General features: G+C 41.1%; 1 protein-coding gene across 2 annotated transcripts in view; it reads left to right on the forward strand.

Moving 5' to 3' along the window:
- The first annotated feature begins 1,037 nt into the window (after positions 1 to 1,037).
- Positions 1,038 to 24,365, forward strand: part of LOC116244525 (uncharacterized) — a 30,395-nt gene continuing 7,067 nt past the window's right edge. For both annotated transcript variants that reach the window (XM_031616271.2, XM_090151950.1), the window contains exons 1-14: positions 1,038 to 1,230; positions 8,406 to 8,510; positions 9,886 to 9,972; positions 11,856 to 12,029; positions 13,274 to 13,422; positions 14,526 to 14,702; positions 15,311 to 15,734; positions 15,930 to 16,092; positions 18,782 to 18,893; positions 20,246 to 20,336; positions 20,703 to 20,789; positions 21,533 to 21,685; positions 23,034 to 23,163; positions 23,286 to 23,318. In XM_031616271.2, the coding sequence (XP_031472131.2) occupies positions 1,195 to 1,230; positions 8,406 to 8,510; positions 9,886 to 9,972; positions 11,856 to 12,029; positions 13,274 to 13,422; positions 14,526 to 14,702; positions 15,311 to 15,734; positions 15,930 to 16,092; positions 18,782 to 18,893; positions 20,246 to 20,336; positions 20,703 to 20,789; positions 21,533 to 21,685; positions 23,034 to 23,163; positions 23,286 to 23,318 (1,921 nt within the window). In that variant the 5' untranslated portion in view covers positions 1,038 to 1,194. The remainder of the gene's footprint in view (positions 1,231 to 8,405; positions 8,511 to 9,885; positions 9,973 to 11,855; positions 12,030 to 13,273; positions 13,423 to 14,525; positions 14,703 to 15,310; positions 15,735 to 15,929; positions 16,093 to 18,781; positions 18,894 to 20,245; positions 20,337 to 20,702; positions 20,790 to 21,532; positions 21,686 to 23,033; positions 23,164 to 23,285; positions 23,319 to 24,365) is intronic.

Raw genomic sequence — 24,365 nt, forward strand, 5'->3', positions numbered from 1 at the left:
CGTTAAGCTAACGTTCTTTCAGAGAGTTGGACATATTTTTTAATTAGGTCAAATGTTAAAAAATTGTTTTTATTACTAAATATTGACCTTTCTTTTAATTAATTCTTTAATTAATTCATGCAGTGATGCAGTGCTGGGACAGCCTGGATTCACAAGCAATCTCTTGGCAGCCCCTTCTGAACAGAACATCTCAACTTCCTCTCCTCCTGCTTATAAGATTGTTTCTAGCTCAGTGCAGAAAACTGAAATGAGACCCAAAACAAAACTTCTTTTTTCGGTTCCTGGCACAATTTTCAAAATATAATTTGTGAGAAATATATATGAATATATATATATATATATATATATATATATATATATTTATTTAATTTTCCTTTTTGCCTGCCATTAGAGCACAAGCAATTCCAGACTGTGGTGAATCTCTCTCTCAGCTGAATCAGCCACAGCTTTTAGCCTCTGAATTAATTTTCATATTTCTTGTGTCTGGATAGAAGTCGCCACATACAGGTGGGGAAACCAATGTGCATTTTGTCTGCACCTGCTAACCCATGTATGTCAGATGTGTGGTAAGATGCCAGGAATGCCTTCCTAATAATTCACTCTTCCAATTGCTAGATTTTTCCCTCCAATACAGATCACAAAAGCATAGCTTAAAGTGCTGCTGATTTTTACATCAATCTGGGAAGAGAACCTGCAGGTGTGTTTGTGCTTAGATCCAAGTGCACGTAGTTTGAAGATGTATGCTGATGGTGGCTGCTGTGCATGGAGATACGGCTGTGAAGATCAAGGTTTGTGTTTGCAGCTCCTTGGGCAAACTTTTTTACACTGAGTGTGGATTTGCTTTGGTAAGGAAAGTGTTGGTTGTTCAGATAGATGCAACGTGCAGCAGTAGATCAGAATGTTGGTGTTCATGGCTCAGCGACCTCAGGAAGCCTCTGGAACGTAAATATCAGTTCAAGAAAGGCAAACAACTTCTACTTTTTTGTCCTTTCACAGAGCTGCCATAAGGAAGTAATGTTTCTTTCAGTTCTCAGCACAAAAGGAAGTAAGGCTTAATAAAAACTGTGGGCTGCAAGATTTCGTGAGAGAGGCAGAGAAAACAGAGGAGAGCGGTGCTGGGGAAAAGCAAGTGTGGTTAATGAACAGTTTGTAACCCAATGGGATGCTGGTGAAACAAACAGAGTCTCCGCAGCCATGGATAACACCAGAGCACAAGATGCTTTTTCACAGGTAAAGGCAGAAGCGGTGATGGCTGGTGTGGAAGTGCTCTGTTGTGCATAATGGATGAGGTGGAGTATTGGAGACTGGCAACGTCTTTGTATTTTGTTGGTAGGAACTCTGTAGTAGATTGTTTAATGTAATTGGTTATGATGTGGTGTGAGCTTAGGCTGGTTTAATGGATCGGAAAGTGTTTGTGGATGGTGGGTACAAAACAATGAGTTTTTGGACTGGGCACGTGTGAGATGTGCAAGGGTTTTCTGATATGAAAAGGGGACAGAGGGAGAAAACCAGTCTTTCTGCTGCAGTTAGAGGGGATTTATTAATACTATATATTCTCTGCACTAAGAATTTCCATAAGATAACTGGAGAGCAGGAAAAAAGTGTTCTGCATTGTAGGCAAAAGCAGTTTTTGATAATCATATTGGTATTTGATAAGATTGATACGCTAGAACTGAAAATACATCAGCTTGCAGCATCACTGAATTTGTCAGAGTGTTCCTGCACGATTTATAGTCTTTGTAGCATTCTGCTTGTTGCAATACTTGTACGTATGAAAGTCTGCTACCTGGTGAAATAAGTGGTGGCAAGTTCCCCTTTCACTGGGAAAGCTGATAGCACTTACTGGTGGTGGAGAGTCCCTGGGGTAAAGGGCAGCTGGTGGAAGGAACAGATGTGTTATGTGTAGGCTGAAGGTGATGGCATGCTTGGTTCTGAGCAAGTTCCTGTGTGCTTTGAGAAGAATGGGAAAGCTGCAGAGAACCCCGTCCTGTTTGCACAATCCTACTTTTCTCTGAGAAGTGTGAGATGTTGATGGAAAGATTGAGGAAAACCCAGGGCGATGGCATAAATGAGAACAAAGCCTTCTCATTGCTCCTGGTGCTCTCACAGAGGAAAAAGGGCACAGGCCACGTTCCTGCATTAGGTTCCCTCCCTGCAAATCAACGTGAATGGCTTTGGAAAATTCTGTGGAGGGCAGTGTAATAGGTCCTGCAAAGACTGAGTCATCTAGCTTGACAGACATTTGGGTTTCACCTGTAGTAATAACAACTGAAATGCAATAAAATTGCATGTCCTCTTGCACTGTTTGTTATACTGCCGTGCAGAGGGACTGGGGTCTACTGGAGAAGCTGTTGGTGACAGTGGGGTTGAAAGGACACAGATCCAGTCCGAAAGTGTCTTCCCTTTCCTCACTGTCTACATACCCACATGTTTACTCTTTAGCACTCGTACTAAGCGCAGCCTAAGGTGCAGCTTACAACTCATTGCTCTTATTTCTTACTTCAGGTACTGCTGGGAGGATCAGGGCAGAAAATGGGCAAATATTTGCTACCAGAAAGGGCTTACATCAGTGAGAATCACAGAACAGGAAACCATAACCAGGTGTTGCTACTTTTTCCTTCCCTCCACAGTGGTTGTAAGTTCATGTGGTTGCAAAGCTGAACTGAGCCTCAAAAAAACGTCTTGAAGTCTTTTTTTGTGAAATCTTTATAAAATTTGATTATATGTCTCCCTGAGACTTTTCATCAAAGTCTCCTGGAGGCTGATGGTACCACGGAACAGTTGTCAGCCCTTTAGATTTTCCTCCTCACTTTGTTTTTATCAACCACGTTAAAGTTCTTCATCCCCATGGCTTTCCATCCAATTTTTGTTAGACTTTTAGTTAAGGGCCACCTCTCTTAGATGATGTTTTCTTTTTTGGGTCTTTTCTAAGGTAGCTTAGAGCAGATTTTCACTGGGTTTATACATATATATTTGTCAACAGATCAATTCCATTTAGATGAGGATTCCATGTTTTCTGGCCTATTTATGCATAGACATGTACACAGGCTCAGGAGGTGCTCCTGTAGCTTTGGAGATGGACAACATTGGACAACAAAAAGGAAATCTGATTTTCTCTGGACCTTGTAGGTCCTTGAAATCTGCTCCTTGCCATGGCAGTGTTGGTTGGGGCAGAGGATTTGTAAGGCAGTTCAGCTTCCTTGGTTCTGCTGTTGTTTTGAATGAAATGTTTGCAGGTTCTGCAGAACTGCCAGTTGAGTTGTGCTACTTTGTATTGCATGCTGTGCTGCACGCATTTCACTCCAGTTCATATTCTAGATTCCTACGTATTTTTGAGACTAGCTCTTTAGGATTTTTTTTGTTAGGGTACTTAATCACTAATGCATAATATAATAAATTGAATTAAAGTATGTTTGAGCTCCTTTATTTCCTACCGAAAGTGGCAGAATTTCCATTTTTGTAGGGAAATCAAGCTACTATTTGATTAATACCTTCCTTGAATAAATGTTGACAGATATTATTCAGACAGCTCTAGATCTGAACAAATAATGCAAAACATTATTACAGATGCATAATTTATTTGACGAATAGCAGCGCTGTATGACAAATAATATTAGTCTGTCGCTATGACTGGCTACAAAAGAAGGTATTGCCACACATAAATGTCACATCAGTCATCTTTATTGATATTGTGTGGAAATTACAAGTGAAGGTTTTTTGGATAACTCCAGTTATCATAGAATCACAGAATGACCAGGGTTGGAAGGGACCTCAAGGATCATGAATCTCCAACCCCCCTCCACATGCAGGGCCACCAACCTCCACATTTAATGCTAGACCAGGCTGCCCAGGGCCCCATCCAACCTGGCCTTGAACACCTCCAGGGATGGGGCATCCACGGCCTCTCTGGGCAGCTGTTCCAGCAATAAGACAGCCTGTTCCAGTTATAAGAGACAGCCACTTCCCTGCAAACACATGGGACCACATGGTACATTTTGGGCCAAGTTTGAATGTGGTGAAAGTGAATCTGTAAGGAGATGAAAATTGATAACACTGAACTGGAACTCTTAAGGTAACCCAGATTGCATCTGCTGTCTTTAAAATCATGTACATGACACATTCAGCATGCAGGCAGTGTTCTACATGGGATTGTGAAGAAGGCAAAATGTCCACAATAAAGTAAACCAGTGCCTTTGATTTAAATAGAAAAAAAAAAAAAAAAAAGCAACCTGTTTTCTTTAGAATCACAGCTCAGAGAAGGAAACTGCTACTTGAAATTTCATAAGAGGTCCATCACTGCATCGTATTCTGGCACTTATTAAGTTTCTCCACTGTATTTGGTTTGCAAAAGTGATGTGTGCTATAGCTGGAAGGCACTAAGTGAGCAGAGAGCCCTCTAAGCCTCTTCAACCTGCTTTTGTAAACGAAAACCAAAATCTGTTATTAAATTCTATGTTTAAAAACCTAAACTTCAAAATGAATGAAAATATTACTATGCCGGATCAAAAACACATCAGGCACGTGAGTTGAAGCTGCATGTTTCTGGTGTGGACAAATGGCTTTCAGTCAGATGAATGCCAAGGAATCAATGAGATCTCTGTAAAGAAATACACACAGTCATGACTTGGATCTCCCTCCTCGTTCTGAGTCCCCGTGGCTCTTGGAGGGCTGACATTGGCAGTGCTGATGGAGTGCTGCTTCTGTGCAGTGCAGAGGAGAGCCCTCAGAGCAGCAGCAGCCACAGCTGGTTTGGCTCTTAGTCTGTTCTGCTTGTTACAAGGAGCGTTTTGCAATGTTAATTTTAATAAGGACAAGTGTAATGACTGCTTAGCAATAGTAATGAAAAGCTTGACTGGGTTAGAATGGAAACATCTCCTCGTTTGTACAGAGAGCAGGATTTCTGCATGACTTGGCTGTGCAGTCACGGGAAGTGATAGAGCTCAGTGCATGTTAGGTATGATCTCCACCTAAGTAAACCCACAATAAGGTCTCACTGAGTCACGTTGCTATTAGCAGTAACTGCAACCCTGTGTGTTTGTAGCTGACTGACAGCATCGCATCTCCATGGGTGTTTGAGTCTTTCTGCATTAGATTACTACTGTCATATCATTATGATTCAGGTATGGTCCATGGAATAAGAATAAGCTGAGCAAAAATCACATAGCACACATTCCTCTATAGGTAACAGAGAAAGAGAGACAGGTCTTAAGATGAGCTGAATTGCCACCCAGACGCCCAGGAGTCTTTGCTGACTGCTGAGGAGTCACGGTGGCCCTCTGGTCAGCTGGGGAATTGTGTAGGTGCACAGGAGGATATCAGCTTGTCCTATGCCTGAGTGGTTTCCTATGCTCTGCACGACTTCTGCACATCTGTTCAATGAGCTGTAAATGACTCCTCACCGTGTGGCTTTAACCCCACTTTCTTGGCTGATGCTCGGGAGATTTGGAGACCTTTCTCAAGTCTTTACAGAGATATATGCCATGGCATTCAGACTACCTGCAGCACATTCCCCTTAGGGCCTCCATGAGATGAGGAGTGGCAGGAAGCCCTAGAAGGGGTCAGTTAAGTACTGCAGGGGCAGCTGCCCAAGAATAAGCCAGAAATCTCTTATCTTGCCACTGAACACATTTTATACTGTATCTGGGCCAAAAATATGAAGACTTGACCCTGCAGAGTAATGGCTGTGCAAACAATTCCTGGAGCCCCGCACTCTTCCTGCAATTGTGGGCACTGAGTTTTCTTTCGAAGCGGCTGAGTGGCCGTACTGAATTTTGGGTGAGTGATGAAAATTTAATCTATATTAAACAAACTTCTTTAACCTGGCAGGCAAAAAAATTTATTGTCAGTGCAATCTCAGGTATTTCCTTAACGTGAATGTTTTACAACAAAGAAGTAATTTTCCTTTTCTTAGCCTTTTTTTTTTTTTTAAATCTAACCTTGCATAAAAACGTTCTGTTTGGTTGCACCAGTCACCTTCTATTAGGCAATACAACACGATCTGACTTGGTGGCATTTTGGTGGATAATTTGACAGAACTTATTTCTTCGCAACAGGAAAAAACATCAAAAATAAACACAAAAATGAGCATTATAAAAATTGTGACGAGCCGGAAGAAAAGCCCTGCAGGCACAGAGCCATAAAGGTCAGGGTCTGTTACTCAAGTCTCTCCATACCATGCTAACACGTGGCTGCCAAAAGCCTGAGCAGGCCAGGCAGATCTCTGACAAGCAATTCTGACTGATCTCATAAGCTGAAATGTGCCTCCTTTATTTTTACCTCTGTCATCTTTTGAAGTGTTCCCCCCCCACCTCCCCATCACTTACAGATGTGCAGAGGGAGCTAACAGAGGCAGTAAAACAACAAGGTCCTGTTGAAAATAGCCTGTACCAGCCACTGTGCTTTGTGAGCTCTCTGGGGAGTGCATTAAGTGCCAGCAGTCACACTGAATAACCCACCTTCCTGAATCTGCTATATGCAAAAGGACTTGCTTCACTTTTGCAAACGTTTCTCTTCGTGTATTATTAAGAAAATTAAAACATGTTAAGCAGAACTTCATCTTAGTGTGAAGGAGACCTTGGTGAACATCAGCAGGATGAAGAGATGAGTATTTTGTAGAGCTAAGGATGCACTCATTTCTGCAAATCGTACGTGATAAGAAAAACCTTTTGAGAATTTTCAACAATACAGAGCAGAAACAGAGACATTACAAGAGAATGTCGGTGTTTGGGACGTGCTGTGGTAAGGTTCCTTAGTCCAGGATAGAATATTTGCCAGAAAGATGGGCCTTGAAGTGCCCAGTGCTCAGTGCACTGCAGAATGGAGCCTGCTTGCCAGAGGACAGCTTGGAAGCTGAAACTGCTGTGTTTTTTTGTCCATTCCTAGGAAGCATTCCCAAAGATACACACAATATATTGTGTTGTTGAACATCACAGTGAAATTCAGGTGAAAACAGAGCTCCTGCATTACATTACTTGTGTGCTGAAGTGAAGGAGGTGAATTCTTCTCTTCTTTATTTTAATCTGATTGTGCCTTTGACACAGGGCTATGATGTTCTCTTTAGGTTATCATTTTCACTGTGGTGCAAAGTCCTTGAGTGCTTTGTCTTACAAAAGAGCCCAATGGTTGCAGAAAATACCGTTCAACTTTCTGCCAGGAATTGCAGTCCTGTATAAATAGGATCTTGCATTTGAAGCTGGCAGGATATAGCCCTAAGGAAACTATATTTTCCAACTCACATATATCCACATTCTTGTTAGCTGACGCAGAGTCCAATGAGGAATTATCTTGTTAAGATCTAATCGTATACAGTGTAGGTGTGCAGTAAATATATGGCCTTTTAAAATTCAGAGACAGAATGTGGAGTTAATTGTAGGAACCTTGTGTGCCTCAGCATGTATGAAGGAATTACCAAACTGCTTTTTGGTTTTCCTAACTGTTCACATTGCAATTTGCTGCCACAAGCTATGCCATAAGTTACCTTGATATTAGCAGTGAAAGTTCTGAGGCTTTAAAAACAAAATATTTCTCCTTTACTCCTGATTTTATCTGTAGGCTGTAAAAAACATTCAGGTTGATTAGAAACAGGTTCACGTGCTGGAAATCGGGAAAGTTAAACTGTTTGTTGTGATGCAGCTGGGAAAAAGAGACAGCACGTGGACTGATGAGTCACTGATGGCAGTGGTGGTTTTTACATCACCCACCAGACTCGTGGCAGTACCTGGGTGGGTGCAGAGACCTTGTTTGGCTCCGAGGCTGAGAGCTGGGGCTGGGGCAGAGAGCTCTGCGCTTGTGGAGCTCTGGATATAGGCGAAGTGTAGGACAAGCAGGCTGCGTGCCACAGAGCTGCCTCTGTTTCAGTCATCCCCTCATCCTGCCAGAAGGGGTGCAGGGAAGGCCTTCTCCCAGCTCTTGCTTCAAAAAGAAAGGGGAAGTGTAATGTCTGCTCATTAATGTATTTAGATAAGTTCATGTGATGGCTGTACCTGGTAGTAGATATCAGTTTCTCCCCTTTTCGTCTTGGAAATGTCATATGGTCTGATTTTGCTTTCATGTTCTTTGTATACAATCCTTTATGCTAAGGGTGAGACACTGGCAAGCATGCAGAATTGATGTTTTCACTTCTTCCCACATTTTCTCACTCAGATTTCCTCCTGGCAGTTTTGTCTCCAGATATTACCACCCATCTTCTAAAATAAAGACCTCTGGGTATTTGGTATTTTGTGGATTCTCACCAGGTTTCAAAGGGAGATTATATTTACTGGGTAGATTGTGGATAGAACGTAAAGTACGAGCGAACTTGTAATGTTATGGCAGATCGTGCAGCTGTGACTATCACAAGCAGTCCGTGTCCTCAACAGCCAAATGAAAACACAGTCTCTAAATACATCTGATTGACTTTTCTCTAGTTAAGCCAGGAGAAAATCCTCAAAATTATGAACATGGTGAAAAATAAAGAAGTGAGCATTGAAGGAGCTTTGCATTTGGCACAGAAAGAAATGTACACCGATAAGGTAAGGTCACTCTTTGATTTATTCTGCAAGCCATTCAAATGTACAAGCATGTTCTGGAAAGCCTGGTTAGGAGAATGTTAGAATGTTAGGAGCATGTCTGTCCTGCTTTCAAAGCTTTAGTCTCCCTTTGTGCAAACACTCAGCTGATGACCAAATGTGTCTGGCTAAAATCTGCTGCCGCACTCAGGTTAGCTGTGTTCTATCCCATGGATGTCTCATGTAGGTGCTGTGGTTACATTCATGTCATTACCTGGATGAAGTAGTTTGAATCTACACCAGATGTGTCCACAGGAGCTTTATTATCCCCTGAATAATACTTCTGTACATTAATAAATCAGCCTTCTGTTTCTCTAATTATTCTCAGTCCAGTATCTCTCTGGTTGCAATCTCTCTCCATCATCACACCACAGAAGGGTCAGCTGAGAACTTTGCAGAGCTTTTCATTATTTCCTTTTCTAGCCTGGGTTTCTGAACCACCCTCCTATGGGATTATCTCCTGCAAGGAGTGAAATCTTAGGATTTTTTTTTGCACGGTAGAAACTAGTGGTGATTTTGAGTTAAATCTGGTGATTTGGGGAATTTTTGGAGATCTCTAAACTGCTCTTTAACTTCTTGGCTTGACAGAAGTAGAAAGAGAAGCAAAAACAAATACAGATAAAGAAGTGGCATATGCTTTATAAAAAGGCAACAAAAACGTTAAGCTCAGTGGTGTAGAACTATGTGGGCATATCTTCTCAGAATAAGAAGAGGAAGGGTTCCTTTTCTATGTCTGCTGCTTTGATGTTTTTGTGATGATTAATTATAAGAAATGAACGCAATTTTGTGTGTCTGACTCATGACCTTCTTGTCATTGTCTTTTCCTGAAGATTAGAGTAGTAGTCCCCATCCAAGCAAACCATATGGCTAGTGCAAGAGATCAGATAACAACTTAGGTAACCCTCACACAATAACAAGGAACAAAGATCTGCCATTTCAGTGCACTACATTTGAGGGCATGTAAATAAGTTTCTTTAAATCACAGACTGCCTTAATTTGCTACTGCATCCAATAAATGGCTCATAGTCATGTATTTGGAAATGTCCCTAGTGTGACTGAATGCACTCTTGTCTTCTTCATCTTCCTCTTCTCTGCTCTCTCTTTTATTTCCCACCCAAGTCTGTGATCTCTTCAGTAGTTCAGCAGGAGCTGTGGCTGTTTGTGTTTGTGAAATCAGACCAGGAGGATGCTCCATCAGTCTCCACATGGAGCACTTCTACAAAGCCTGGTTTGAGCAGTGCTCACTTGAGGGAGATTTCACCTGACAACATGACTGTATTTGAGTGGACAAAAATAATAGAGTATGGACCTTGTGGTGATTTCTGTTCTGTTTTTTCAGGACTCACAGGATTTGCTAACTGGCTCGCTGTTTAACTACAGCATCTACAAATACAAACACTATCGGTGGCAGAAACGAATTTTGCAGGTAATGCAAATAATTCATACTTCTGAAGAAATATCTCCAAAAGAGATGTCGTCCATCTTATGTTCCTGCACAGGGCCTCTGCAGGTGGGAACTGGAGGGGGTTCATCAACTTCAGTGCAGTCATCCACTGAGCTTCATTCCAGTTGAAGATGCAAAGCATTGTGTAAAGGATTTAATTTTAAAATAGCACTTAATTTGGTGTAGATATTTGCTGATACAGATTGCATAGTACTTCACAAATTACACCCTTCTCTTCTAGCAGGGCTATGTGACAAAACTAACAAAAGGAGGATCTTCGGTCTGTACTTAAAAGTTCTGATAGTGGTTTTACGGAAACATGCAGTTTTGATCCTAAATCTGTACCTCTCTGGTGTATGAAGAGAGGACTGCAGTTTTCAGAGCTGACAAGCTGGGCTGTGTGGGGAGTGCTGCATTCCCTGGTCCGGCTGTTTGCTCAAAAGCAAACACAGTGGAAAGGTAAATACCTTATTGACTGACTCTGCTCACAGGATTTTTTTGGTTTTACTGTGTTGATGACTATCTTTCCACGGTTCTGACAAGCAGACTTTCTGTTTTATTGCTTCACTGAGGCTGTGTGAAGCATGGTAAAACATTTTTACAGGGAAGGTTTCATCTGGCAGACTGTGCATTTCATCTCTCGTTACTCTGTCCTGTGAGCTCCTTTCTTCTTCTTCTTCTTTTTTTTTTTTTTTGACATTATGTACCTTCATATGAACGTGCTAAATGGTGTTTTTTCTTTACTACATCTCAGCTCTGAAAGCATAATGTTATTTCTTGCAATATCCACAAATGTTCAGAGTTAAAAGATGACTTGGTTAGACGCAAAGCTGATGGAAAACTGGAGAAAGCTGTCATAGCCATGGAGAGTGTCATTTTGGAAACTCAGAGTAGTTTAATTGCAGTCCTTTAGTTACCAGCAGCCTTCAAAATTCAGAGATAACAACGAGCGTGGTGCTGCTTTGGAGGTTTCTAATGATAAGCAGAAATGAGGACAGGGCACTAGCATTGGGTTAGCATGGTCTGCACGATGTGAATGAAAGACACTGGAAACTATTCATGACCACAGGTAAATGTCTAATTTGGGCAAGATCCGAATTTGTCCCCTGTGAGCCACATGTGCTGATGCAAAGCTCAGAGATAATGTTCACATCTTACTGATGCATGGAGCTGTTTCTGCTCAGCAGGGACGAGCACACAGAAAAGATACTGGGATCTGTATCAATAAAACTGTGCAGTGGAGCAATGATAATCTTATTTTGGAACAACCAATTTTTAATTGTCATAGCTGTGGCAGCAAAAACAAAACAAAACAAAAACTTTATTGGCTAATAATATTGTTCCAACTCTGTATGCATGTGTATGTCTGTACAGAAGCACAGGCAAAAATCTTGTTAGATCAGATCTCTAAACAATAATGTTTGTGTCAGAAGGTAATCTCCAAAGAGTGCCCTCTTTTCCTGACACAGAAGCTGTCGTTACAAAAATAAGCACCTTCACATCATTGAATGGGGCAGTAAGTGAGTCTCTGCTGAGATGCTGCTGATTGGAAAGCTTTTGCACTGGGGTTAATAAGGCAGGGAGAATTTAAAAATAAATATTTCATAGTGATAAATTGATGTATATTCATCAAATGAAATAGGGAAACACAGTTACAGTGAGTATCTGTTTTGTGAATACAACAAATACAGTACATTATCTCGGTGAGGCAATGCCATTTTTTATTCTAATCATAGGCAAAATGGATATGCATGCTGGGCTACTCCATGGCTTGCATGCCCTTGTGTGATAATACTTGGGATGATCTCTTCCCTTTCCAGTGTAGAGAAGCAATGGAATCAAGTAATGACAACTTTCTATTCCAGATTGATTTCAACACAAAGACAATTTTTAACATTGAAAAAGGAATTATTAAGAAGCAGTTCCCTTTCTCACAAGTCAAATCCTGTGAGGATGCTGAAAGAAGACGTTTCAGCATTGTGTTTCATGGGAGACAAGACTACGAGCTGGAAGCAGTGTCTCTTGATGACAAAAGGAAGGTAAGGTTTTTACACTGCCAGAGATAGATTGCTATAAATAACAGCTAATATTATGCTAGCACCTGGCAGGATCCAGACATTAATGGGAATTGTGTTGTGCATTGTGCAATCAAAGATGTAGCGTGTCTTTATTCTATAGAGGGTGGTACATAGAACAAAGGAGATGTGAGTTCAGGATAAAGTTTGGCCATTGAAACTGCAGATGTACAGCCAGCCCAGGGTGCGGGATGAAAACAGATGCATTTTTTCAACGCTTTGGCTGCAGTGGGTTTGAGACTGCAGTAAATCAAGGAAACAGAACTGATGCCATACACAGTTGAATTTTAATTGATGTTTTCTGAAAAGTTTCACTTTGAGGTTTCAACTCCTTCAAATGTTCCAAATAATTTGTGTCATTAAGCTAAATTGAGACTGGAGAAAACAAAGGGGTGAAATGAACACCCATCTTCTGCACAAGTGCAGGTGCTGCCTGTGCTTGGGGGTGGGCAACTCTTGGAGCTCATCTCATCCCGCTGCTGAAGCACTGAAGTCAGCTGCACGGTTCTGGTCAGGACTCTTAAATACATGGAAGAGTTTGTGCCCAAACTGCTGATGTAACCCACTTGTAAGAAGCTTTTTGCTGAGGGGTTTGTCCTTTGGGAAGCTCAGAGCTCACAACACAGGCAGGAACTTGCATTCTAGATGAATGGCACCTTGTGGTTGATCAGACTGATTTTCAAAATAGATTAAATCTAGCAGAAGGACTTTAAAAAGTGCACTTGTTCCATAGCAATGGCACTCAGATAAGGCACTGTATAACCAGAGTGCTTTAAATTCATACTCACCTTTATCCATGCAACTTACAGACATAGGCATGCTTTCACTTTTCTGCTGGGTTCATTCCAGATTTCACAGTAAATCGGTCAGGTACTCCTTGGGCTGGCACTTAATAGAGCTTAACAGTCTAGATTGCCTTAGATTGCTTTGTACACAAATTCAAGAAGTAAAACTGTGTTTCACAGTAGCCTCTTCAGAGCAAGGTGCATTCTCCTTGCACTGATAGGGCTGAGAGCATAACAACCACTTGCAGTTAAGCAGTTCAGCATCATAGAAAGGCCTATTTATTCTACGTAAATGAATTTTGCCTATTTAGGTGCTTGTTACAGTGCTGTCTATCATTTTTATAGTAGAAAAACCCACCTGCTAATGTCTGATTCGAGGGGGTTAATATGGAAAGTACACTCTCTCTGCCTCCTGTTCTATAGATAATGTACCTGTTGAGCAGAGTGATGCAGAGTAACTCATGCAGGAGGCCAGGGGAGCCCTGCTTGGAGAGAGCTGCAGAATGTGACGTGGTGCATGAAGGAGTGCTGGATTTGCAGCAGAACGCCTTTATGTCCACTGAATGGGTGAAGTATGAACCGTACCTTCTTCTGAGCCGCCTTCTAAAACAGTTGCTCTGTTTGTCCGTGGGCTGACATGGCTCACACTATCAAGTGAGAGGAGAAAAAAAGCACACCTAGAAAAAAAAACTAATGAAAAAAAAATTGACCTTGTAATCATCTGCACGGGGCAATTATTGCAAAAAAAAACTTCACATGTAATGATTTAATTGTTTTTAAAAGGCTACTGCTGTACGTCTTGTGTGCACTGCCCCCAAGTGCGTCACGGGATTTGGCACCTTTCAGCATTTAGTAAGTTCATTAACAAAGAAAAATTGCTTTTTATTTATCTCGTGAAGCAAAGCCCTTGTTGCTTTCCGCTTGGTATTTATCCTCTCTTTTTTTTGGCAAAATAAATAATGGTGGAAACATTTGGAGACGCGTTTGAACTTTAAGTCCCTGCTTCCAAGAAAGGAGAGGTTGATATAATGGCCAGCTCTGTTAACAGTTCATATCACTTTGACTGTTTATGTGGGAGTAGATGCAATTCATATTTTATGTTTAATTGTTCTGGTGCTGCAAAACCCATTTAAATTCCTCATATAAACCTTAACCAACTGGCCACACCTTAGAGAGGGTGGAGAGAAAGGAAGGCTGATGGAACTGCCAGAATGATAAAGAAAACCTCGGTAAACCCCAGGAAAAAAGAGAATGCAAATTCTGAAATAAGAATAAAATACATATATGGTAAAGCCCCACACTTAGTGAGTGTGAGGCCTTTGCCATAAACAGCAGAGCTGAACCTTAAAAGAGACCAAAGCAGGAGATTCTGCTGCAAATGAAACTGCGTATGGTCTGGGAACTTCTGCAGGGAATAATTTAGCATTAGGACAGGTAATGCCCACTCTTGGGCACTGTCACTTCTGATGGAAACCCTTCAGTGGAGAGCATTGTGCCTGCTTTCTACTCAGTGAGACGTGGGAATGAGGGAGAGCAGGATCAGTTCTTCATGGAGAAATAATGATAGAAAAATGTGGAGGCTTACTGACAGTAGGAAGGGCCTTAACAGAGACAGTGATTGTGCAAATAAGTAGACAGCACCAAATGAACTGTATATTCATTCCCTGCCCTTCAGGTACTTGGTACAACTACGTGAAGGAGAACTGACTTTATATTGCATAGGTCTGGGAGCAGAGAGCAAGAATGCAAACCCTGCAATGAGCACAATTCCTTTGTCAGGTGGTAATGTGAGTGTCAGCAAGGAGAATGAATGCGGTACCTTTTCGGTCCAGACCAAAGGACACAATTATTTGTAAGTATAGTTGGTAATTAATACTTTGATAAAGCAGAACAATTGAAAACAATGTCAGGCAACAGAGAATCTCGGTGCCTTGGAACAAAATACAGCAGGGAAAAATAAGACCATCAGATTTTTATAGGTAACTCCTCCCATAGCCCTGTAGTGGTTTGACAAATATTTTAACGAGGAATCACGAATACTACATCGTAGAATTGAGAAGATGCATTGAAACAGTGTCCACAGACTCATTTAGTCATCCTGGCAGGAGCCAGTGAAGAACCACACTGATTGATTGATTAGACAGATGTGTGAGCAGGTTCTGACCAGCTTGTGCATTAAGCTTGGTAAGACCCAGCACACTGCTCACCTTCCCCCGAGGTGGAGAAGAGCAATTATGAGGTAACTGCAGCACAAAGTCAACGTATAGCAGAACTTCAGCTCTGTAACCTTAGGCATGTAAGCAATTAATTCTGTCTGAAAAGGTCAGAGTCAGCAGCACTGGGCTCCTTTGGCAAGTGAAGGTGCTGAACATCATTCTGCTTAAGAAATATCTGTGGCTGTATTAGTCAGCATGTTATTTACCCTTACGCATGTTTACATAAGGCATTCTTCAATTTCAGGTTTCGAATACCCTTAACTGTCCAAAATTACAGGACAGAGGATGTTAGCAAGCTCCAGAATGAATGGGTGTCTCTCATAGAAAAGTACTGTCAGCTGGGCAAGGGTGGCTTTCTGTCCCAGGAGGAATCCGAAGGAGACACCTCGTCTGAAGCTGATTATGAGAATGTTACTGTAGCTCTGAATGAACAGAAAGAGGAGGCCCTCCATTTCGATGTGAGCGCTGCAAAAACCAGTCTGAACAAGCTTTCAAGCTCACAGACAAAGGCTGTGAAGGGAGATGTAGCAGCACCAGCATCTACTCCAGTTCCCATAAGTAAGGCAGAGGTGCCACCAGCCCCACCTGTATTCTTCCAGTCCTGCAGCCTTTCTCCCTTGGCAAAGAGAACCAAAGCTTTTCACTGGGATGTTGTTCCTTGTGATAAGGTAAGGGTGAAACTGACAGTAACTGCTTAATAATAATAATAATAGGAGGAGAAGTAGCCTGGATTACACGTATAGTTACTGTAAAAATTCAGCCATGCCAGAAGAGGACCTGAATGTTCTTTATATGTTCGGAATGGAACGAAGTGACCCTGTTCTTCTGGCTTTTTCTTTTCCCTGTCACTCCTATGTTCTTAGATTCAAAAATCCATCTGGGGTTCTTGTGACCCAGGCAAGAAAAAGATAGATGCCTCCAGACTCTGCGAGCAGTTCCAGATCCAGGACGTGGCAGTGTTTCCAGGCAATGAACCTTCAGTGAATCAGCACATCATGTTGGATCGGAAAGTTGCACATAACTTCAGTAAGTAAGAACTGTGTACTCCCATGTGTATGCATTTTCTATTCAAATTTCTACCATTTGGTGGGTAAAAGGTAATCTTGTGTCTAAATCACCACTTAACTCAGTGCCACTCATTTGTGAGCGCAGACCTCCTGGTTCAGTTCTGTAAATGTGGTCCTTCATGATGCAGAGTAGAAATATCACATCTCTCTTCCTATGTGAAACATGTGAGTGTGCCCTCCTGCTGGGATGCTCCTGCCCAGGAGGTGTTCATCATCGTGTGTGACACCTGTGAAATCACTGTTAAAAGTGGGACTTCAGCATATAGTTCTGCTCTTGCTGATGACATGATGTAAAGTTCTTTCAGTGACTCTAATGAGAAGTAACATACTAAAGAAGCAGGGGTAGAAACACAGAATCATAGAATGATAGAATGGCTTGGATTGGAAGGGACCCCAAGGATCACTGAGTTCCAGCCCCTCTGCCACAGGCAGGGCCACCAACCTCCAAGAACTTGGTAACTGGTCTTCAATGACTGCTTTGATTTTTGCAGAGATGGCTTTCAAAAAATAAATTATATAACATAGTGCTGTTTTAAGAAATGTTACGTGTGTAAAGAGCTCATTTGAAGTCATGATGATTTCAGCTTTATGAATATTGATAAGAAGGAGTATTCTTTGGAGATTGTGGAAAGTTTTAACTGAGAACTGTAAATGGAAATAACTGGAAATGGAATTATTGCAATTACAGACTGATAATTTGAAGGATTAAAAGGAAGTGAGTGATACAAAAGTCATGTTTTAGATAAAAAGAATCCAGTAATAGCACTTCTCTCTGCAAAGTTGTTCCAGTTTCTTTTAAGAAATTTCTTTCATTTGGTTTGCAAATAGCACCATTCTTCCTTTTGATCCAACTGCTCTTACAGCTTCTTTCACTGAGACATTCTATGCCCATTTCTTAATCTTATCCTTAAAGTCTCATCAATGAGATTTTTGACACGTACTTATTTCAGTGGACAGTTCTCAGATCAAGTTATTCCTATTCTCAGAATTCTGATTAATCTTCCTGCAAGAGCTGCAAACCACAGTTCTTAAATTAATGACTAAAAAGATGAAGCTCCAAGTTGCCAGCAGGAGAAAATCTTTTGAGCATTTGAGTGGATGTCCAGACTCTAAAGAAAAATTGGAGTTCTGGGCAAAGATCTACACGCTAAGTTCAAACCCGGTGTGGAAGAGAAAGCAAATAAAAGCTAAGTTATCTCACACAGAGAACAATGTACCAGAAAGAGAGAAACAAGAAAAACACCTTCCCTTCAACAAAGGAAAAGATTTGGGGAGGTGGGCATTAATCCAAAACTGAAACCTTGTGGGTGAAAGACTGACTTAGGGATCAAAACATCAGCTCCTGTGATTTGGTGGGTGCTTGTTTCTCTGTGTGAGGACCATTTTTCTGTGTCAAATCCTTATTTTGCCTAAGAAAATAATTTAAACTTAAGAAGACATGGTAATTCAGGGGAAAAAAATAAAGAAATGAGTAGAAATTGAGGAGTTTCTTAAATTTCAATTTTCAAGAAAAAATGCTGATTGCTTTTTGGAATGAAGGAAAATTTAGAACGTGGACTTGCTTCAAAAGAGGTGTGAATGCTATTAGAAGAATAGGACTTGGCTTTGGTTTAAAGGTGAATCACCATATTCAGATAAATCACTATTCATCCTGTAGGTTTTCACAAGTACTGTGGGAAAGGAGTTCAACAGCTGTAACACTGACAGATACAGGGACTCATGAATGTGAGACGAGGAAATAATGTGGAATTTGTGCCACAAATATTTTCATTAGAAATCCAGTTCTTGGCACTAATGCAAGGGAGAGAAGGAGCTGAAACATCCCTGTGTGAGCTCTTCATGACAGAGAACGCTTTAATTAGCGATTAATGACTGTTGTCTCTGACTCTGATGACGAGAAATTATTCAGTGGCTCATTTCAGATACTGACAGCGTTCAGGAAAATCGAGCACGTTTCGTGGATGGTTTGTGGAAAGGCAGTAGTTATTGTAAAACTCAACCTTTTTGCTCTGGATTATTTCCTCTGTCACTGGCTGCAGATTTCATCCTACCTGAAGAGATATAGGATTGAAAAGACACAGGGAGGTGAAAGATGCAAGTCATAAAAAGCATGGGAAGGAAAAAGGGATGATTCTACCAGGCTTAGTGCTAAAGCTAGATCTTCTAACGGAGTTAAAGGGGTGGAAAGTGTGTCAGAGGAAGAATAAGAGGTGTATACTCCATTGGCCAACGCTCTCCTGAGTCGTTATTAGCTGATTCAGGCCACAGCATGTTCCTACAACCTGAAAATCTCTGTGCTCTTTTAGGATTGGAGACAGAAATGTGGTAAATCATAGACATCCCTCCTGAGTTCTCCTTCCCAACCCCCTGAGGGGGTTGTAATAATGATGATAAACATCTGAGTGCCTTTTGATAACAGTATCGACAGCTCTGTCTCAAGCATTAACTGTGTTCTGATGAATGCATTTTTGCTTGTCTACTGCCATGCGTATGTAAAGGAAATATGAAGGCTGAGTTTTACTTTAGCATTAGCAACAGCTCCTTGTTTTTATTCTTAAATCTGAAAAGTAAATGTGAAATATTTGGGGGATTTTTCCTTCCCTGGAGCATTTTCTTCCATGTAATACGAGGATCTTTTTTTTCCCCAGGCATTTTTCTTAAAAGTTTCCGTATAAAACCAAGTGAGCTGAAAGAAAAGCTGTACATTATACATGAAGAGAGTGGTGGACTTACAGATGAACAGATTACGACGCTACGAAGGTGATCTTTTGGTTTCAGTTGTTTATTTACAACAAATGCTACGTTTTGGAGAAAGCGATTTTTTCTGCAAATAACAGGAAATTCAGGAAAGATGCTATTGAGATTCAGATCTATCCTGATAGATAGATCTGATAAAATAGATAAAATAGAAGGATGGACCATAGATAAAATGTGAGGGCTGCACACAGAAGGAAGCCCAACACGTGTTACAGAAGCTTCACTGTAGACTATCAGTATTTCTGAGTGATAGAGGCTTGCAGGTTTAAAGCCACAATTAAAATTAATTAAATTAAATCTTGGAAACTTTAAGTTTAAAAACCCACCACCGCCAAAATAACAATTATGCAGAAAGGAATCCATTTCAGAGGCATGTGAAATTCGGATTGTGTCTGTTTGAAAAGTCAAGAAAGGAGCAGCTCAGAGAGGTTTCCATTGCACTTTCAAGTCCCCATGCACGGCATGCGATAGCTCTGCCATTTCATTGCATGCATTATGAAAATATGAGGTGAAAATGAGAAAACTGAGTGTTTTGCTAAATGGGATCTCAGAAAAAAAAAGGTGATACTGGCAAAGAAAGTGAAGAAGTATTTTTTTTTAACTGTTGATGTGCCTACTTCGTGTGGAGTGAGTTTAGTTCTGGCCTGATCCTCATTGGTACAGCAGAGTTAAAGTTTGGAGAACTGTGTTTGCAGTTAGTGATGAGAACAAGTAGAATAAATGTGAACATATGGAGTTACATTGTGTGCAATGGCTTGGGCACAGCTTGCCTTGAACAAGCCACCCCATCACACAGCCTGCTCTTCCCTGCTCATTTTTCCAAGAAGTTATTGCTGGATAAAAGCTGATTGAGCACAGCCAAAACTGCAGAAAAGTCTGCATTGTCACCAGGTGCTTCTGAAGGGTTGTCTGATGGTGGTTCATCCAGTACATGGAAGGAAGGCACATATGTATCACACACACAGTTAATGAACCTCTTTGGAAAGTTTAGCATTAATTCCCTTCTGCTACAGTTTTTCCTTCTCCAAAAGAAGGTCCCTTCTCCACAGCATTGTAAATTGTCTGTAGATCTGCAGATGAACACGACTGACTTATTCTCAAGCCCTGTGCATGTATAAATGTTTCCAGAAATGCAGATCTAGCTGCAGACCATCGTTTCTGTTGCATCACTGGCTCAAATATCAATAAAGTACAAATGGTTAAAGAATAAATGCAGTGTGCAATAACAATATGCAGATGTGCAATATGTAATACGAGGAAGTGGAAGAAGTTGTGACGCTTGGAGTGGGATGGCTGTTTGGCATTATGGCATGTTCAAGGATGAGAACTCCTGCTCTTCGTTTGCTGTTTTGCAGATACATGCTAACACCAAAGGATGCAGAGAAGTACCAGTCGTTCAGGGGGTGCCCCTCAGAGCTGCATATAGTTGATCAGTTTATGTTGGAGGTAGGAAGGCACGCTGTTAAAACACACTGCATGCTATTTCTAACACCTTCTTCTGGGTAAAATCACTACAAAGAACTGTTGTTGGGCACTTAAATTTACAGTCTTGCCAAGAATAATTAGAAGGTTTATCTGAGAAAGAGTTGAGATGGTAAAAATGTACAAAGAGATCTGTAAAATCCATTTTGTATCTCCTACTAACATGCCTTCCCCTCCCCCCAAAACAAGAACCAGTTGCTTTGAAATAGATTTCCAAAATCTCTAGACATAAAACTGTACACATTTAACTGTTCTTGCTCGTGAGAAATGCGTGTCATTGACTTGAATGGTGCCTGGCCCTACAAGCCTTCTCTGTTCAATTCTGTGCAGATGTGTAAAATCCCTCACTTAGGCCAGAGGTTGGATCTCCTGCTTGCCATACGTGAACTCCCTGTGAGCATGAGAGATCTGGAGCCTGTAAGTGATGACAGCTTCATCATTCGTTACATAATCTGTCAGTTAGAAGCTTTGGTGTGCCTTTCAAAGCTGTGTGACTGGGGATCTTTTTTTTCCTCTATAGCAAGATATTTCATTGTCCATAATGTGAGCAATTAATAGCGTAGTGACCCAGGCAGCCTGATTTCATGATACTTTTCAGATGTAAACAGCAAAATGGTTAAAAAATAATAATCATAGACTTTTTAAAAGTAGATGGAAATAAATCCACCTCCTGTGTCTGTTGCTCCAGAAGGGAGGTGGCAGCCCTGCGAAAGCAAAAGTTGGTAGTGAATTTGATTGCAGGGAAACTGTACCAAGAATTTTGATTCATCTTCAGCTGGTGTAAACAAGAGAGAGGTGAAGGACGGAGAACCTTATGCTGTGCTTTGGGCTATCTGGTTCCCCCGATGCTTGGCATTTGGAGCAATCTGGTGCATTCAAACAGCAAAACATTTTTTCTTCTGAAGCATTTTGAGGGATGAGGTTGAAGTTCTTTTGGCAGGGCTAGTTTGGTAGCCACAGAGGATCTGACCTCCATCTCATCAGGCAACTGTGCCAACACCAGCTTTGCTTTGCTGGGGAACAGAACCTGACAGCCCCTGGCCTTTCCCAGAGGAAAGGGATGGGAAGGTAGCAGTGTGACTTGCTTCAGTTGGGGACAATGAGGCATGGCAAAGAACAATTACAGGTACCATTGTTCTACTTGCATATTTGTGTTTCAGCTAATAAACCAGAAAATCCAAGCAAGTAAGCAGCTGCATTCCAGCCAGAAATTTATTGCTGTCTTGGAGTACATTTTAGCCATTGGAAACCATTTAAATGAAAATGCAGGAAAAGAAAAGACAAAAGGATTTCGATTGTCATCTTTGACCAAAGTGAGTAAATATTTTTCTTTTCATTGAGCCATCATATTATAATGTATGTTAACCATTAGCATTACCTCAGTTTTGCCCTGCGTGCGGAGAAAGGCAATCATTTTTAATGAGCAGCTAACATTTTAACATCTGCTCTTGGTTACACCAGAAACAAACTGCTGTTTAATAATGTATTCTGTAATGTGTGCACTGTAACAAGATGCATTTTCCCATTTCAGACAGTGGTGCTGGCTGGGTGGGGGCACTGCGGTGTTGAATGTGCTGTGTTTCTAATGAGGGAGAACATCAAAATGCTGACGGCCCTGATATTGAGATCCCCTGGCTGGAAGAGACATCTGAACTGCAGGCCCTTGACTTAAAGAGTGTTTTACATCTTTGTGCAGTGCACTGTCATAGGGACCTTTCATTATCCATAGGCTGTAGCTGCAGCACTCCTTCTGCAGTGGAATAATTCCTTAGTGCTTCTTTTACTCTAATGCAAAGCTCTTCTGCAACAAGTGGGCCCATGTAATTTTAAGTTCCAAAAGTAGAGTATAAATAAATGAACAAATGCAGAGGGAGGGAACTTTGCCTGGTTTAATGGTTCTGGCACCCCCCACCCCACCAGTGCTCGTCTGGATGAATGGATGGGGAGGGAGGTGGCTGCTGTGATCTTTTGTCTCTCCTGACAGAGATATGCTCCATGAACAAACATCATCTATGCCTGGTCTGTAAGTAGAAGAGAGGAGGATTTTGTTTATTTATTTATTTATATGTATGTGTATGTGTGTGTGTATATATATATATATATATTTTTTTTTTTTTGTAAGGTATCTTTTCCATCTGGAGACTTTAATATACGAGTGAGTGAGTGATTTATAGCTCCAGTGGCAATTCTGAGACACAACCTTTTTTTTTTTTTTTTTTAATAACAGTTGTAGTACTGTATCAATCATAATGAAAAAATGCCAACGAAATCATTTTCTGCCACAGCACATCTTCCCAGATTCAATTAAGGAAGTTTACTGCCTTCACAAACACAGCACACTGCTTTTGCATGAAAAGGAATGATGACTCTGTTTGGAGGACCAAAATGAGTTGCAATCACTTAGGATACCTTAAGTTATTAAGAATGTGTGAATAAGAAAACACAAAAGAACACAATGAAGGTGAACGGATATGAAAGCAAAAAGTTTGATCTTAATCAAGAATGTCTGAGCAGCTGCAGATGGAAAAGGAGATATTTGATTTCATTGTACTTTCTATTCTTGTCAGACCTATCCAGGAGCTATCAACATCTCTGCTGCTCCTAAATTTCTTAAAGAAGTGTAACAGCTGTCTGTCAGCTACTGCTCCGTTCTGTTTGCAGTTATCCCTGCTGCGGGGCAAGGAGAGGACGTTCACTTTGCTTCATGCCCTTGTGGAACAGATCTCCTTACATGAGCCTGATCTGGTGAAATTTTCACAGGAACTGACAGAATTTGAGGCTGTTCCTGATGGTAAGAGCAGGGAGGGGAAGAAAGCCACCCAGCAATGGAATCCCTCAACTTTTGTTGGAACTTCCATCCTAAAGTACAAATGATATTTAGTGGCACGTTTTTCCATCTCTCTTCCTTTCCAGCTTCCATGAAGGGCCTCAGTGCTGAAGTTGATGGTATGTAAACGTGGTTTCTAAAATCAGAGAGAGATTTTCATACTTTGTGCAGTCGTTTGGAACAGTTTCATTGTAGTTTATAAAGAGAGGTAAATATACAAATATTGAGGTAAGGTGTTGCTATGGTGATATATAGCCTGTCATTTTACTGTGAAGAATTTTTAAAAAGAAATAATAAAGCATGCCCAGGTGGTTCAGAAATACAAAAATATATACTGCTCGTGGTAAATACCATTTATTTATATTTATATTTAGCAATATGAGCACTGTCCCAGTTAGATTGTCTCAGAGCAGCCAGTGCAGCAGGAGGAACCTTTGCACGGTTCAAGCACAGAAGTTCAAAAATGCCTTTGAACCAAACTGGAGTCCATCTCTAGAAAGGAGTCCTACACCACTGAAGTCAGTAGGAGAGGACAGAATAAAGTCACTCAAATGTAAGACAGGTTTTGGGAGACATTTCCAACTTTGAACAGCGCAGTAAGGTGACCGGCAGAGCCAGTGGGTTTCAGAGTGAGCTCTTTGAGAGCTGATAGAAGAGGTACCTACATGGGTAAAAATAACTTACATTGTGTTAAACATTTATAAAAATCTGTCTTTTGAAAATGTGGCGTGGACATTGACCAGATGTCGTCACAGGCTAATAATTCACTTTTCAGCTTCTTGTAACATAGTTTAATGACCATCGCTCTCAGCTTTTGGTTTGAAAAACTCTTGTTCCCATTTTGTTGGGCTTGGGGAAGCAGACAGGCATCTAACTCGAGGCTATCAAAGATAGTATTTTACTTTGTTCCAAGAAATGGCAATTGACTTTTTAGGAATATGTAAGTAGCTAGACATACGTGCATACAAACACTGTTTACCTTCAGTCACTTGTGTTCTCCAGAGACCACACTGGTACAGTTGAGCAGTGCAGCAGGCATGGGAGCTGTGGTGTAAATGCTGGGAGCTGAGCTATCAAAGGAGAGGATTAGGAGACCTGGAGGAGACTGACTGGCCTCTTTCCTCCTGGATTTCTGATGGGACCACTATAGAGCACTCTCTTATCTT

This window comes from Phasianus colchicus, chromosome 17, assembly GCF_987193195.1.
Source record: "Phasianus colchicus chromosome 17, bPhaCol1.hap1.1, whole genome shotgun sequence".
Classification (NCBI taxonomy): domain Eukaryota; kingdom Metazoa; phylum Chordata; class Aves; order Galliformes; family Phasianidae; genus Phasianus; species Phasianus colchicus.